The 17812-nt window shown below is 42.3% G+C and overlaps 1 protein-coding gene across 3 annotated transcripts in view; it reads right to left on the reverse strand.

Annotated features, from left to right (window-relative positions):
* Positions 1-2163: 2163 nt before the first annotated feature.
* Positions 2164-17812, reverse strand: part of HEATR6 (HEAT repeat containing 6) — a gene marked incomplete at its 3' end in the record, with an annotated part of 46904 nt that continues 31255 nt past the window's right edge. The window contains exons 14-22 of one of the 3 annotated variants that reach the window (XM_079905938.1): positions 17668-17754; positions 14275-14409; positions 13332-13454; positions 12469-12593; positions 11708-11804; positions 8451-8655; positions 6211-6778; positions 4547-4593; positions 2164-2381 (exon numbers count right to left, since the gene is read on the reverse strand). In XM_079905938.1, the coding sequence (XP_079762064.1) occupies positions 2164-2381; positions 4547-4593; positions 6211-6778; positions 8451-8655; positions 11708-11804; positions 12469-12593; positions 13332-13454; positions 14275-14409; positions 17668-17754 (1605 nt within the window). Of the gene's footprint in view, positions 2382-4539; positions 6779-7450; positions 8656-11707; positions 11805-12468; positions 12594-13331; positions 13455-14274; positions 14410-17667; positions 17755-17812 lie in introns of those variants that run through there. The other 2 variants (XM_079905937.1, XR_013825135.1) reach the window with 2 other exon arrangements.

Here is a 17812-nt window from a genome sequence, read left to right on the forward strand (position 1 = left end):
GGCAAATAAAAAGCAGCCAATAAATGTTGATTATTACCGTTATAATTAGGCATAAGATAAACTCCCATCTTTTAAAATATATTTAAAAAATATATTTAGTGCTACTATACCTGGCACACAGTTGGCTATGTGTACCCAATGGTACAAAGATACAGTCTGTACAGTGACAAAGAGAGATCAAGAGAGTGTGTGTGTGTGTATGTGTGTGTGTGAGAGAGAGAGATTTTTTAAATTATAGATGTTTGGGGGAGTATTCTGTACTATGCGTTCTGTCACGTGCATAGATTTATGTAACTACCACCACAATCAGGACTCCAAACAGTTCCATCATCCCTCCAAAACTCCCTCATGCTTCCCTATAGTCGAATCCTGCCCCCATCCCAATCCCTGCAAACCACTGATTTGTCTTCCATTCCTAAAGTTTTGCCTTTTCCATAATGTCATGTAAATGGAATCACAGTTTGTAACATTTTGAGAGTGGCTTCTTTCACTCAGTATAATTTTCTTCCTTCTGCTTGCTCTAGGTTTTTTTCTTATTTTCCTCGTTAAGTTTGAAATTTAGGTGATTGTTTGAAACCTTTCTTCTTCTCTAAAATAAGTACCAAATATTATAAATTTCCATCAAAGCTTTGCTTTAGCTGCATCTATACATTTTGATATGTTATATATCAAATACTATTATATTTTCATTTTGTTCAGTTTCAAGTATTTTCTAAGTTCTCATTTTCCAATATCCTTTGAGACTTGCCCCTTCGACCTCCTATGGATTACTTAGAAGTATGTTATTTAATTTCAAGTAATTAGAGATGTCCTGGTGATTGATTTCTGGCTTAATTTCATTATGGTCAGAGATCATACTTGGTATGATTTCAATTCTTAAAAATCTGTTGAGTTTCATGATCCAGAATATGGTCTATTTGTCCTATTGGTTACTGAGAAAGGAGTGAGTGTTAAAAGTCTCCAACTGTTAATTGCTGACTTGCCATTTCTCCTTTCAGTTCTATCAGTCTTTGCTTCATGTGTTTTGAAGATGTGTTGTTAGGTTCATATCCATTTAGCATTGTTAGGTCTTCTCTGTGACTTGACACTGTTATCATTATGCAATTTCCATGTTTATGCCTGGTAAATTTTCTTGCTCTGAAGTCTATTTTGTCTGACAGTATATAGCTACTCCAAATTTCTTTTGATTAGTATTTGCATGGTATATTTTTCTTTCTCCTTTTATTTTTAACCTATACTACTTATTTTAAATGGGTTTCTTATAAAACGCATATAGCTGGGTCTTGGATATTTTTACATTCGGACAATCTCGTCTTTTAATTAGTATACTTAGACCTTTTAAACTTAATGTAACTGTTGATATGTCTGGATTTAGGTCTACTGTTTTTTGTTTTCTATTTGTTCCCTATGTTTTTCATTCCTGTCTTTCGTTTCCTGTCTTCTTTTGGATTATTTGAATATTTTTTAGTATTCCACTTTACCTATTGAGCTTTTAAATATATCTTCTGTGTAATTTGTGTGTGTGTGCATGTGGTTTCTTTAGCGACTAAAAAATACTTAACTTTTCATAGGTTGTTTGGGATTAATATTTTATCATTCAAGTGAAATATAGAAATCTGACTACCGTATAAACCTCTTCACACTTCCTCTTTATGTGGTAACTTTCATGTGTATTACACCTATATTCACTGAAGACCCCGTCAGACAATGTTATAAGTCTTGTTTTAACTGATTATACATGTTATAAAAAGCTTAAGATGAGAAAAATAGTCTATTTATCCAAATATTTCCCATTTCTGTTGCTCTTCCTTCATTCTCACGGTTTTGAATTTCCCTCTGGTGTCACAGTTCTATTAACAAAATATTATCACACCAAGAAGTCAAATGAGAAAACCCAGAGAGCAAGAGAAAGCAATGGGCATCACTCTCTTGCTGTTGGGACCGCACTGCCTCTGGTCAGAGAGAAGGGTTCCCCTCCCTGAAGTTTTAGGCACCTGCCTGGCTGTGACAGCCTCTGCTGCAGTGGGATTGCCGAGGGGCTGGAGTGGGAGATGAGAAGCAGCAATAAACAGGGATCTCCCTGACTCTCTCTGACTTACATAGGCCCTCTTGCCCCATCCTAGGACCAGAAATAGACAGCTTCTCTGGGAGCTCCTTCTGCCTTCATGGTATGCAGGTCCAGGATTCTGTCTGCTTGGAGTCCAGGCCAGGAGACACCAGAGTGGGAAAAACAGTAAACTTACTGCCAGTTTGGTGGTACTCGGAGTTCCCCTTTCCTTCCCTGATCTTCCTGTTATTCTTTCCTTTCCAAGATAGCTGCTCCATGCATTGAGTCCAGGCACTACAGCTGCATGCAGTGGGAGAGACAGGGTGGGCTAGGACTGGAATGAGAATAAGAGATGGATTTTTATGTAACAAACAGGGCCGTGGATTTACAAAGGCTGAAAAATGCTCCCTTAGGGCACCCTAACTGAGGAAGAGATTCTCTTTTCCCCTGCAGTGTGGTGGCTAGAAGCCTAATCCTTGGTATGAATTTTTACATTCATTTTTCCAGATGAACTTTAGAATCATTTTGCCATTAAAAATATTGTTTTTGATAGGACTTAAGCTAAATTTATAGTTTCAGAGAGATATGGTCTTTTTATAATAAAGGGTCCTTCTATCTAGGAACATGGTATATCTTCTCTTTTTTTTTTTTTTCCCTTTTTGTGGTACGCGGGCCTCTCACCGCTGTGGCCTCTCCCGCCGCGGAGCAACAGGTTCCGGACGCGCAGGCCCAGCGGCCACAGCCCACGGGCGCAGCCGCTCCACGGCACGTGGGATCCTCCCAGACCGGGGCACGAACCTGTGTCCCCTGCATCGTCAGGCGGACCCCCAACCACTGCACCACCAGGGAAGCCCTCATTTTTTTTTTTTTAATGTCGTCTTCAATGACCTCCAACAAATTTTTTTAATTTTTTCACAAAATCCTTGCATACGCTTTGGTTAGATTTATTCCTGGGTATGTTATTCTTTTATTACTATTGTGATAGGATTTTTTTTTTTTTTTCCCGGTACGCGGGCCTCTCACTGCCGTGGCCTCTCCCGTCGCGGAGCACAGGCTCCGGTCGCGCAGGCCCAGCGGCCACGGCCCACGGGCCCAGCCGCTCCACAGCACGTGGGATCCTCCCGGACTGGGGCACGAACCTGCGTCCCCCGCATCGGCAGGCAGACCCCCAACCACTGCGCCACCAGGGAAGCCCGATAGGATCTTTTTTAACATTAAAAAAATCTTATTGGTTATTGTTGATATATAGAGGAGCTATTGATTTTGGCATATTTACTTTGTAACCAGCTACCTTACAGAACTTTTATTCTATTATTTTCTGAGTTGATTTTCTACAAATAATTATTTGTGAATTCCATCCCTCAGACTGGTGTTCTACAAATAAAGATAATTTGGAACCTCTCTTTGAAAAAACTTGGAAAATTCTACTTTTGGTTTATTTAATCACACTATCAAATTACACAATGTTAGGTAACAGTGGTGCTGACAGGCTTGCTTGTCTTGGTTGTGACTTTTTTAGCAAAGTCACCATCAAGATAGAAATATTTTATGATGTTAACGAAGCATCTTTTTTTATTCTTTAAAATCTTTAAAAGGATTTTTGATCAGTAAAGAACATTGAGTTTTATCAAGTGCTCTTTCAGTAACCATAAAAATGACCATTTTTATGAGTTTTCTTATTTGACCTATCAATGTGATAACATTTTGTTAACAGAACTTCTAAATTTAGAAAATACCTGTGTTCCTAGAGTCAATCCTACTAGGTCATAGAATAGATTGCAGAGCAATAATTCTCAAGGAAGGGCTTTTTCCATTGACACAGCTGCTCCTGTTTAGAATTATGTCTCCAGAGAGGCTGCACTATATTAATGAGGTGAAGGCCGAATGAACCGGAGTAACTAGAACTCACTTAGCTCTTACGTTCGTGAGATTCTGCTCCTCGTCTGGATTCACATACAAATATCAAAATCAGGGACGTTGCTGCCCTGCTATTCTATAGGAGGTTTCTGTCTACCCTCTAATCACCTTAGGGCACTGGCTCTACCATTAACTAATTCTACAAAAGAGGTTACAGTGTGCGTCTTCCTCGGGTTCTAGAAGTGGGCAGGAATTAGTGGGTTTCACAGGAAAGGTTTGAATATAAGTGATGTTTCCTAATGCTGTCAGTTCAATGAATAAAGAATCTAGACATCTGTGCCAAGCTGATTCCTCCAAATTTTTCTTTCAAATATCAAAAGAAAGTTCAGAATTTGGCATTCTGAATTAGAATTCTGTATCAGAGCCAGACTTCCTACTGTTTCTGCGTCAAATAAGTTCCGGCCCTTTATTCTCTGAGTGGCTTCCTTTCATAATGGCAGCTTTACTGAGGCCCCAGCCCAGGTGTCTGAGAGGAGCCCCTGGCCCAGGTGTACACCCACAAAGCCACAGGGAGAAGAGAATCAGCACCCCATTGGGACGGAAGCCCACACCCTGCATTATGGAATTTCTAGAAGTGCTTACCCTTGCTTTTTCCCTGCATACGAATATTAACATCTGTTTTCAGAAACCTGGACACCTTAATGGAAGCAAAAGGTTTAGAAAGAAAAAAATTAGATTTTATTCAAGATAAGCAAAGGATAAGAGTGAATCATCAAGTAAAACCATTCAAAGTCACTTCACAGATATTTTATCAAGGAACCCACCAGTGAAAGCCCAAAGAACCAGGAATAAGTTATATATGCCACATTTTTACTTTCATGAAAACAACAAGCAAATAAACTGCTACTAAGAATATATTCCTTCAAGAGAAGGAAGTCCTAAGATTCATTGCAGGGTCAGTACAGGTTCAACTCAGTTCCATGGCCTCTATAAAAAATCGTGTCCAGAATCATCTCCAAAGAAAAGCAAGTCTAAAGAATGCTCTATATGGTAGTTTTTACTGTGCTGGTAGTCTCATTCTTTGGAAACTTGTACTCTACCAACAGAAAAGTGAGCCTTCAGCTCTCTGAGCACTCTGTTCCCTAGTCTTTGCCTAAACAGTATTTTCTGAACATACAACAACACAGAGGGAGAAGAGTAACTTAAGGGCAAAGAAGAAAAACTGAGGACGTATGTATGCTGTGAAATATGTATTTTAAGCTAAATAACCATAGGTAAATAATATATTGCCCAAACCCACTCTACGTATCTTGATTCTTATTTATCCCATATCAAGTATAAGTGTGGAATCTTTTATTATATATCTCTAAATTCCTGACTGAAATAATTTCCAATAAATTGTTGGTGGTTAAGAGATATACACAAAATTTAAATGTCAATAATTTTTCAGTGAGAAATTACTTTTTATAACTGCTTGGGCATTATCAAAATACAACTTAAAAATCTTTCTTTGTAATCATCTAAATTAAACAAAGAATCCTTTTTTAAGGCACAAACCCAAAAGTGGCAAAACAACCATAAATTTAGCATATGGGACCACATTCTCCTAAAGGGCATTAGGAAATTCAGATAGAAGCTGATGTTACGGCCAGGGTGAAATGGACATGGGCCTAGGCCAGAGGCCCTTGCGTACCAGTTCACTCTTTACAGGCTTGAGGGAAGGCGTGGAGGGGGTTTACAGGGTTGCCACTTGGGGAGCTCAGTGCAACCGCTATTTATTAACCTGTAAGGAACCGTCTCAGTATTTTAGCAACTGATGCAGCTGTACCAGAACAAACTGGCTGAACAGCAGCTCTGCTCACAGCTTTCTATAAATGCAACTTGATAAAAATGGTAGATTATGGGCACACTGCTTTACATTAGTTTATTATAAAAGAAAAACAATTCCCAGAGACACAATATACAACATTCTAACTCCGAAATCCTTTTGCTATTCTAAAAATACTCTTCTGAGACTAAACACTTTTTACAACCCCCAGTCTGCTCAGCCCACAAGACAACCCAACTCCTTGGCTCCCGCGTGCACAGGTCAGGGGTTCCAACAACCATGGCCATGGCCAACACAGTGAAACCACTCTCTAAAGTGGCTGAGCCCTTTGAGAAAAATTTAAATAGCTGCTAACTCAATCTAAATAAATAGTGAAAGGACTGTTTCTGCCCCTAAGATTAAATCCCACACATCTGATGCTCAAACTCAGGTCTTCCTGTCATCACTTGACACATGGAAGGTCCGGTAAAATATTCACCGATTTGTTAATCCTAAGAGTGCTGCTTGTGATCCAGATGAGTCAAAATAAACGGCCAGGATATCTTCTAAAAAGCCCATGATGGCCCTTTTGGCTGTGTCGCCAGCCAGTGCCTGGACACTGCTTATGTGCTCCAGGGCTGTTTTGACCATCTGGTCTCTTTCCTGCGGGCTGTGGGGTGCTCCAGTGTCATCTCTCTCTGTTCCTGATTTTAAAAACTGTAGGATATAGGACTGGACCATGTCCCCATTCAATTCAAGGGTTTCTTTGATGCAGGACAGGTCTGAGGCGCTGGCCAAGCTCAAGAGGTGAATCAGTGCCTGGCAGATTTGGGTCCGTAGGCTAGCACAGTACTTGAATTCCAAAAAGTCTGTGGTGTCTTCACTCTTCTGTAAGGCAGTGACCAATGCATTCCAGATCTGAGCGTACTGGTCAACAGATCCATAGTGCTCTCTCTTGCCCGGGACAGAAAGGGCAGCGGCAGATCTGATGCGCACTTTGAAGTTCTTGCATGATGTCACAACTGATGTCAGGGCGTTGTAGGCCTGGGAGGTCCACAGGGCTGTTCCTAGAAAGAATCCATAGTCATTAAAGCAAATAAAGGTTTAAAAATAAGTGGGGTGAGAGGGGTAGAAGGAAGCACATACACTAGCGCTCAAGTTAGTCATTTTATGTTTTCATTTAATTCTCACAATAATCCTACAAGATCGGGGTGGTGAGTGACTATGGGATCCTAGGTTAGTGGCCAAGTACTGGCTCCCAAAGCTCTCCCTTTCCCTAGATGAGCATGACATGTGCTCAGGACTTCTGCTACCCTGAATAGGAACTCTGGTGACTTAGAAAGAGGCTCCTTCTCTGGGAAGATGCTCGTCTGAGGCGGTGAGGCTTGGTGGGAGAAGCAGGGACTGAACTGCAGCCCCACCTGTCCTCTCGGCTGGGTGCTTCTGAGCAGCGCACAAAGTGCACAACTGTATGCCCAGCCCTGCTCATGCTGGCAAAAGGCCATTTCATCACACAGATTAGCATCTAGACCCTGCTCTGGACAAAGCAAGTCATGCATTTAATTGCAAAGAAAAAGAAAATACTGTCTAGGCAGTGACTGGGGGACAGAGGACTCAGATTAAGTGAAGGCTCAATTTTCTAATATTGAGAAGATGATGCCTAGATTCTTGGCTCCTCTCGCTTCCTGTTGGCCCCAGGAAATCGGCCAGCTTTATTCCTTGTCAGAGTTACCACTTACTCCATTTCGGGAGTTCTCAGTCCTCAAGGTGGGCAGCAGAGTAGAAGGCAGCTTCCCTAATGCTCCCAGCCCTTCCCAACATCTCTGATGTCTCTGAAGACAGGCAGCAGATACCCAGCTTCCATGAGCTCCAACCCCAAAGGTTACTTCAGGCTGTTTCCTCAGTGGAAAAAGCCACGAGGCTACATCTCCACTGGTTCCCGGCTGACTGGTCCGCCTGGACGCTCTTGGCAGTAAAGGGGAGAAGAGCCAGATTTCCCTAACGTGATGTAGGCTCTGCTGGTCCAGAATGGCTTCACCTCTCCAGGAACACACACTTATGTTTCAAATCTTGTCACAGAGACAAATATGTAAGGTAAATGCTGGCAATTCAAGCGACTGGGATTAGGAGGCTGCGATCCAGACACCCAAGCAGCTGTCAGCCACTGATGATATATCAAGGCGCACAGCATGTCATTACTCAGAGGCAGATCCCTACGCAGCATTCCACTTCAGTACCAAGGGCGCATATGGAATCTCCAATTTATACCCTCTTCCTCCCAGGTCTGTTTTCCCCTTTATTTTTTTCCTGATTGTTAAAATGATAGATGCTCGCTGTAAAAAACTTAGAAAATGAAAGCAGATAAAATCCTACTCATCATCCCATTCAGAGGCAACCACTGTTAATAATTAGACTAATTTCTTTTCAGTCTTTTTTCTATCCATTAACTGAGATTGTACTGTAGAAACAATTTTCATATCCTGTTTTAATTTGCTTAACATCAGAAGTATTTTCCCAGATTACCAAAAACTTTTTGTAAACATAACTTTAAGTGGCAACAAAGTATCTCTCTGAATACATATACCATGATTTATCTCACCTTTCCCCTAAACTGGGGTGTTCAGTATGTTTCCATTTTTTAAAACATTATGAATAATACCGTGGCTTTACTAACAATGCACACTGGTGTGTGCTGTCCAAAGAGGCCCTCCACCAGAGAGGAGAGGGAGACATTCTTACCTAAGGGAAGAGCAGAATTTTTAAATACATTCCCCATTGCGTAACAAGCATTCCATCGGACTTTCATGGCAGCCTCAATTAGAACAGTAGAAATTAGGGCCTGGATAGCCTCCTCAATGATTTCAGCAAATCTGGGTTTTTCTATATGAGATGGTTGCAGAAAATGAAGCAAATTTCCAAGGGCCCGGACTGCATTGCTTTTTACCTAGAATCAAACGTAAAACATGCTAAAGACATGTGTCAGAAAGTATAATTTCCACTTAAAAAAATCCAGGATGCCCAAGACATCTTAAAGCAAGAGAGATAATGAAAAATTCAGCCTGTAAAGGTGCAAGTTCTTAGAACTCGGCAAGGTCTTGTGTGGTTAACATCCTGACCCATCAGAGAGGTCAGGTTCTGCAGAGCTCCTTGCCCTGATTTTTTTAATGTTAGACTGGACTTCAGAGAGGTCCATTTTCCTTGTGGTACAGAGATGGTGTGTAAGGCCCAGGGGCAACAGGACACTGGTGGTTTGCAGCAAGGCTTGGAGGAAAAGCTAGGTTTCATAATTCCAGTCAATACTTTTCTCCTAGACTAGAGTCTCAACCTTTGCAGCATACTAGAATCATCTGGGAAGCTTTCTTTTTAAAAAACCAATTCTGACTAAATTAGCCTGATGTAGGGCTTCCCAGAACCACTGTACTAAATTAAGCACTTGCTATCAGTCAGGTACTATGCTAGGTGCTATTAAAAAAAGGCATCTTGTCAATGGAACAGGAGAGAAAGCCCAGAGATAAACATACATATGGTCACCTTATCTTTGATAAAGGAGGCAAGAATATACAATGGAGAAAAGACAACCTCTTCAATAAGTGGTGCTGGGAAAACTGGACAGCTACATGTAAAAGAATGAAATTAGAACACTCTCTAACACCATACACAAAAATAAACTCAAAATGGATTAAAGACCTAAATGTAAGGCCAGACACTATAAAACTCTTAGAGGAAAACACAGGCAGAACATTCTATAACATAAATCACAGCAAGATCCTTTTTGACCCACCTCCTAGAGAAATGGAAATAAAAATAAAAATAAACAAACAGGACCTTATGAAACTTAAAAGCTTTTGCACAGCAAAAGAAACCATAAACAAGACGAAAAGACAACCCTCAGAATGGAAGAGGGGCTTCCCTGGTGGCACAGTGGTTGGGAGTCCGCCTGCCGATGCAGGGGACATGGGTTCGTGCCCCGGTCCAGGAAGATCCCACATGCCGCGGAGCAGATGGGCCCGTGAGCCATGGCCGCTGAGCCTGTGCATCCGGAGCCTGTGCTCCGCAATGGGAGAGGCCACAACGGTGAGAGGCCCGTGTACCGCAAATGGGAGAAGATATTTGCAAATGAATCAACGGACAAAGGATTAATCTCCAAAATATACAAGCAGCTCATGCAGCTCAATATTAAAAAAACAAACAACCCAATCCAAAAATGGGCAGAAGACCTAAATAGACACTTCTCCAAAGAAGATCTACAGACTGCCAACAAACACATGAAAGGATGCTCAACATCACTGATCATTAGAGAAATGCAAATCAAAACTACAATGAGGTATCACCTCACACGGGTCAGAATGGCCATCATCAAAAAATCTACAAGCAATAAATGCTGGAGAGGGTGTGGAGAAAAGGGAACCTTCTTGCACTGTTGGTGTGAATGTAAATTGATACAGCCACTATGGAGAACAGTATGGAGGTTCCTTAAAAAACGAAAAACAGAACTACCATATGACCCAGTAATCCCACTACTGGGCATATACCCTGAGAAAACCATAATTCAAAAAGAGTCATGTACCACAATGTTCATTGCAGCTCTACTTACAATAGGCAGGACATGGAAGCAACCTAAGTGTCCATCAACAGATGAATGGATAAAGAAGATGTGGCACATATATACAATGGAATATTACTCAGCCATAAAAAGAAATGAAATTGAGTTACTTGCAGTGAGGTGGATGGACCTAGAGTCTGTCATACAGAGTGAAGTAAGTCAGAAAGAGAAAAACAAATACTATATGCTAACACATATACATGGAATCTAAAAAAAAAGGTTCTGAAGAACCTAGGGGCAGGACAGGAATAAAGATGCAGATGTAGAGAATGGACTTGAGGATACGGGGAGGGGGAAGGATAAGCTGGGACGAAGTGAGACAGTGGCACGGACATATATATACTACCAAATGTAAAATAGATAGCTAGTGGTAAGCAGCCGCATGGCACAGGGAGATCAGCTCAGTGCTTTGTGTCCACCTAGAGGGGTGGGATAGGGAGGGTGGGAGGGAGATGCAAGAGGGAGGAGAAATGGGGATAAGTGTATATGTATAGCTGATTCACTTTGTTATACAGCATAAATTAGCACACCACTGTAAAGCAATTATACTGCAATAAAGATTTTAAGGAAAAAAAAAGGCATCTTGGAATCCAATGAGGTATATGTAACAACTTCCATGTTATGGAAGAAATTCACCTTCGTAGAAGTTAAATAATGCACCAAAGGTCACTTAGCTAGTAACCGGCAAGCCAGGATTTGAACCATGTCTGCCTGACCCTAAAGCTTAGGTCTACATTTTTAAAACTTAATAGTGTAACAGGGAATGTCCAAAGCCAAGCTGCTCATCTTTCTGACTTGTCTATTCTACTTAAAGATTTTTGGAAAAAAACAGCTACATGGACATACCATGGAGTAGTCTTACAAATGGCACTGACGGGCTTCCCTGCTGGCGCAGTGGTTAAGAATCCGCCTGCCAATGCAGGGGACACAGGTTCGAGCCCTGGTCCGGGAAGATCCCACATGCCACGGAGCAACTAAGCCCGTGTGCCACAACTATTGAGCCTGTGCTCTAGAGCCCACGAGCCACAACTACTGAAGCCCGTGCGCCTAGAGCCCGTGCTCTGCAACAAGAGAAGCCACCACAATGGGAAGCCCGCACACCACAACATAGAGTAGCCCCCACTCACTGCAACTAGAGAAAGCCCGCGCGCAGCGACAAGCACCCAATGCAGCCAAAAACAAATAAGTAAAATAAATAAATAAATTTAAAAAATAAAATAAATGGCACTGATATTTTTCATAAGACAGGAAAGAAACTGTACAAGTGTGGAGTGTACACTACATACCCTGAGTACACCCTCAATCTCCTTTGAACAGGGATAAGTTTGGTGGGATAAAACTATAATACACTAAGTATCTAACTGAAAAATATTAGGTTTTGCTGTCAGTCTACCTTGTCTTTATCCTTGGATGCCTCTATAGCTGATCGCAGCATCTTCAAGAGCAGGAGGCCAGAGAACTCTTCCTGGAAACTTGGGTCTGGTGTTTCCCTGTCCCATCCAAAGCAGGCAAAACATGTTAAAAGGTAAAGCCCAGTTAAATATAGACATGTACAAATTATATTCACTCAGTATAACTATAAAAACAGCTCCACAAATCTGTTCAGATTATACCAAGAACTTACAGTTTATACCTTTTGACCTAGTAGGTCCACATTCTTTTGGATGTAACCAAAAAGAATATCTCAAAATGGAGAGATTTCATGCACGAAAATGTTCAATGCATATAAAAGCCTAAAATAACATGAATGTTCACTTACAGGGTAATGGTGAAATAATCATCACATAGTGATGACTGTGTAATAATAAATACCAATTTATAAAAAGTCAGTAGAAGTCAGGAGAATGCTTATACATGTTATATGTTAGAGTTAAATGACAAAAAGCAAGATACTTGTGTATGAATAAAGCAGTCGCCTCTGGGGAGGGAAACTAGGGGATTAAGGTAGGAGAAAGGCTTTATACTGCATACCCCTTTGTACTGTTTGAATTCTTTTTTTAACCTGTGAATATATTACTTAAAAAAATACAAACACAATATTTAAAAAGTAGGGCAACCATTACTAAGGTTTTGGTTTTATAATAGGGCTCAAAGATATCCTCTTGGGACCTTAGGCTTGGAAGCCACCCAGGAGAAATGAGCTGAGTCACCTACATGTTGACAATCAGAGTGTCTGTCAGGTTGCCTAGGGACCAGGCTGCTTTGGCCCGGACATTAAGAGACTTGTCTTGAAGTGACATCAATATTGCATTTGCTGTGTCTGCAACAAATATGACATCCTGTAAGATAAACAAATCAAAACACTGTAGTCACTTTAGGAGTTCACACCGCTATCTTGAAAATTCTCAAATTTATCTGCAGATAAAGCTGTAAGCCTTTACCACAAATCTCTATTTGGAAATCAAAATTCATTTATTCAATCTATTTACTCTTCTTCTTATATATTACAATTTGGACACTCATTAAAATCCCAGGGGAAGGTCTCCCACGATTCTGGTATGTGCCATGCACACGCGAGGAGCCTACAGATTTTGCTCTTGTGAACATCTTATAACCCAGCCTGCGACACCTGTCTATGAATTCTGAGCTTGGCTTGATTTCCACCTCAGGAAGAGATGTGGACAATGAACACATTTCCAAATCACATCCTGTTCACTTACACACTTCTCAGAGAGATAAAGGTCACAAGTAAGAGTGAAGGAGAAATTTATTTCCTTCTTAATAAAAACTCTATTAGTTTTCTAAATTATTAGTATCGTATGGTAATGTCCCATTTCATTTTTTCCAATTATCCACTGATTTAAACATTTACTGTTTTAGGGTCCCGGCCAGTGTGCAAAATCGTTAAAAACAAATGAACTACAGGCAGTAGCATATTTTAGTAGCAATTAAGGAAACCAGATTACAAAGCAATTTAATTTCCTTTACTGTCCAACTCAGGAGCTCTATATCCACCAAAGAGAGTAAGAAAATGGACTGTAAAGAGGCACAGTGGAGCTACACAGGCTCACTCTGACCTGTCTGAGACACGGAAAAAGCACGTAGACCCCAAGGGCCCGAGAGGTCGCAGCTTTCACTAATCGGTTCTTGCTGTCATTCAGCCCCAGCAGCATGGTGATGCACAGGATCTGCCTGTCACTCTGCAATGAGAAAGGTTGGCCAAGGAAAAGTGCGAATGAAACAGCCATGAGCCGATACCTTCGACAAGTGACTGTGACACACCTGTGTTGAATCCACATTCAGGAGTTGACCACAACTGAGCCCTTGAGGTTAACTTGGCACAGAACAAAGGTTCAACTCAGATCCAGTTATCATCTGAGTACCCACTCGGGGCAGGGGGACACACAGCATCGTGATTACATTTAACCTCTACCATCGTGAGTCAGGTCACTTTATTCTCCTACTTTAGTCAAGCTGCCTTCCTTATAAAAACTAATTTACATAAATAAGAATGGATGCAAATGCCATTAAGGATTAAAGGAAGTAGCAGTCTGAACACTATGTGTGTTGGGCACCAAGCAAGGCGTTTTCACATGCTTCATGTTATTACTCACATCATTTACATTTTATAGGGGATAAAACTAATTTTTAGAGAAGTTAAGATAACCAAAGAGCTAGAAGGTAGAAGAGCTGAGATTCAAACCAGCTAGGATTTAAATCCAAAGAGCTAGGATTTTCTAACTTTTGGATTTGAAATCTTTCTGAAATCTGACCTCAAAGCCTCTGCTACTTTCACTTCTCTCTCCCTGCCTTCTACGCACAGGGAGAAAAAGCTCCTCTGAGGCATTAAGATTTCACTGCTGCTCCCCACTGCCCTCACCCTACGCTCAAACAGAACATGCACCTTCTCCTCAGAGATAATGCTGAATACTGGTTCAAAATGAAAAACAGTCAAAATCAAACTCAAGCTCTCATGCTCAGAGTCACAAATTAAAGATGATAAAACACCCCTAAGGTTACCAGCAGATTGCTGAAGGCTTCTGGCAAGATGGAAGACAGGGCATCACAGGCGCTCGCCTGCAGAGTCGGATGCTCTGAATTCTGCAGGGCTCTGGGTAAAGGACCGTTCAGCATCACAGTCCAGAACATCACCACCTGGAACAGAAGCACAGTAACAACTGCAGCCCAAGAGACAACAGTGGAACCAGCTAGACACTAAGACTACCACTAGTAACCACAGTGATGAAAAGTTTTTCCTTAACGTAGTAGCTTATATAAATACTTTTACTAGTACTTCTTCCACAGCAATGAAAGGAACTTTAGAAAACAACTAATTCAATGCTTCCATTTCATTCATTAGGAAACTACAGTGTGGTACAGTAAGGCAGCAGTAGTGATGATGATACTGGGAGGAAGATGAAGATGAGGATAGCAGTAACTGCAGCAGCAGCTGTTTTTCAGAGAGCTTCCCATACCCCAGGCATTGTTCTAAGTGTTTTACACAATCTACTCATTTTAATCTTCAGCCCAACTAAATGAAGAACATATCCTTATCTCCATTTTCACACCAGGAAACTGAGGCAGAGAGAGATAACGTAACTTGCTAGTGGGCAGCAGAGCTGGTCGAGAATCAGATCAAATGACACCCAGCCAGGGCTCTTTCAAACCTCGAGGGCACAAGGGTCGGGGTCCCAGAGCAGCCCAGAGGCCACGTGCCCCAGTGCAAGGAGCACAGATCCAGAGCAGGAGCTGGGGTGGAGTTAGCCCTTCAACTTCTGCTTCCTGTCTCTGCAGCCTCAGGCAAGTCACTGAACCGGTCTAAGCTTTGGTTCCTCTTCAGTAAAACAGGACAAAGAGATCTACTTGGCAGAGTTTATGTGATAATAAAATGTACGACTGTGTAAAGTCTCTAGCACAGTGCCGGATGTACAGTGGAGATTCTTAAATTGAACAACAGGCTCTGTTTTCAGCACTTTGAAGAATTTTCTCACTTCAATGCCCCTCAAGGTAGGCATCTGCAGAGTACCTTTAACAGTCTCCTTCCCATGCTTTATAAAAACCCTGGGATTTCATGCCCCATGTGCAAATCTGTCTGGGGATTTGGCATCTCCATTTCCTGCCCCATGGACTTAGTCCTCAGTTTTGCCATGCACTCACACACCAATTCTTTCGCCCCACAATCCTAGCTCCTGGACACCCAATCTGGGTCCTCCTGCCCCAAACCAGAAGAATGTGGACAGGTGTGGTTGCCAGCCTCCAAGATGGCCCACAGTGATTCTCACCTCCTAATGTTCAGGAGGCCATCCGCTCCCACACTGACTAAGGCTGACCTGTGTAACTAATGGGGTATTGTGGGAATGACAGTGCAGAACTTCTGAAACTAGGTTATAAAAATTCTACAGCTGTTTTGCTCACTCTCGATTCACTGCTATAAGGGAGGCCAGCTGCCTTGTCAGGAGAACACTCGAGCAGCCCTCTGGAGAGGTCCTCATGGGAAGGAACTGAGTGAGATCTGCCATCAGCCAGCACTAACGTGCAAGGTATGCGAGTGATCGCGCCACCTTGGAAGGAGCTCCTCCAGCACCCGTCAAATTCGGCTGACTGCAGTCCCTGCCAGCATCCTGGCTGCAGCCTCATGAGACCTGAGCCAGAACCATCAGGTAAGCTGCCCTCAATTCCTGGTCCACAGAAACTATGTGAGAGAATAAATGTAGGATATGGTTTTAAGTTGCAAAGTGTTTAGGATAATTTATCACTCAACAGATTAGTAATACAGAAAGTATACCCCTTTTTTACATATGAAACAACACTTAAGTGCGAACAGTTAAGAGTCTTGCTCAGGGCTTCCCTGGTGGCGCAGTGGTTAAGAATCCGCCTACCAACGCAGGAGACACGGGTTCGAGCCCTGGTCTGGGAGGATCCCACATGCCGCGAAGCAACTAAGCCCGTGCGCCACAACTACCGAACCTGCGCTCTAGAGGCCGCGAGCCACAACTACTGAGCCCGCGTGCCACAACTACTGAAGCCCACGCACCTAGAGCCCGTGCTCTGCAACAAGAAGCCACTGCTATGAGAAGCCCACGCACCACAACAAAGAGTAGCCCCCGCTCAGTGCAACTAGAGAAAGCCTGCGTGCAGCAACAAAGACCCACCGCAGCCAAAAATAAAAATAAATAAATTTATTTTTAAAAAAAGGAAAAAAAGAGTCTTGCTCAAAGTCACTTGGAACAAGGGGAGAAGTCTGGATTAAACCCAGGTCTGTCTGATAGCAAAGCACAACGCAACTCCCTGCAAACAGTGACATTTCAGTTTTAGTGGCAGTCTAGGGAAGGGACTAGAGCTAGACATTCTTTTTTTGAAATTTATTTATTTTTGGCTGCATTGGGTCTTCGCTGCTGCGCACGGGCTTTCTCTAGTTGTGGCGAGCGGGGGCGTCTCGTGGTGGCTTCTCTTGTTGTGGAGCACGGGCTCTAGGCACGCGGGCTTCAGTAATTGTGGTGCACGGGCTCAGTAGTAGTGGCTCACGGGCTCTAGAGCGCAGGCTCGGTAGTTGTGGCGCATGGGCTTAGTTGCTCCGCAGCATGTGGGATCTTCCCGGACCAGGGCTCGAACCTGTGTCCCCTGCATTGGCAGGTGGATTCTTAACCACTGTGCCACCAGGGAAGCCCAAGCTAGACATTCTTAATTCTATCATTCCACCTAGGGTGATGGAAATTGTGAAGAGAAAAAGAATAGGCAGGATGAGGAGGGCAGAGGGAGAAAACATCCCTAATGTTGAGTTGATTTGGTTTTTGGTACTAAGTAGAAGGTTTTTTTATGGGCCCACATGTTCCTCCTCCAAAGAATAACTGGCACAGTGTGGGGCAACACACACAAGCTCAGACCACAGAAATGAACGGGAATAAGGGGGAGGGCCCCGGCAGGGAGGGGCTAAGGGAATTAAGACTCACTGAGCATCTACTATTTGCCAGAGTCTTCACATTTCATTCAATCTTCCAAAAGTCCAATGAGTTAAGGATTTTTACTCCTCTTTACAACAAGGAAACTATGCTCATAGTCACATATTCATTAAGTGGTTTAATCCCATGCCTTCTGATTCCAAATCTTGGGCTCTTCCCACCATTCTAGTCTGTCTCTTGGGCACACTGTGTAACCAAACTAGGTTTTGTGGGGGGGAAAAAAACCCAAAAAACTGCTTCTTCCATTACTGGCTGTATGTTACACATAATCTTACCACACACTAAACTGCAAATAAACTGAAATGCAAATAAAACCTATTCATCCTAGATTATAAACCATAATTTCTGATATTGGAAGAAACCATACTCTCTACGCCACTTTATCACTGAGCCTCAAAATAAAACTGACTGAAGCACTAAGAAAAGAGAAAACCATGAATATACATTTACTTACCAAGCTGACTGGCACTCTCTGATCAGGTGCTATGGAAGAATCTGGTTTATACTGTTGTATTAAGCCTGTACCCAGTTCTTCCAGAAGCTGCCAAGATAAAAGAAATAGATTATCAGAGATGAATATTAGAACCATGGAGGTAAAA

The sequence above is a fragment of the Stenella coeruleoalba genome (genome assembly GCF_951394435.1).
Source record: "Stenella coeruleoalba genome assembly, chromosome: 19".
In the NCBI taxonomy this organism is placed as follows: Eukaryota; Metazoa; Chordata; class Mammalia; order Artiodactyla; family Delphinidae; genus Stenella; species Stenella coeruleoalba.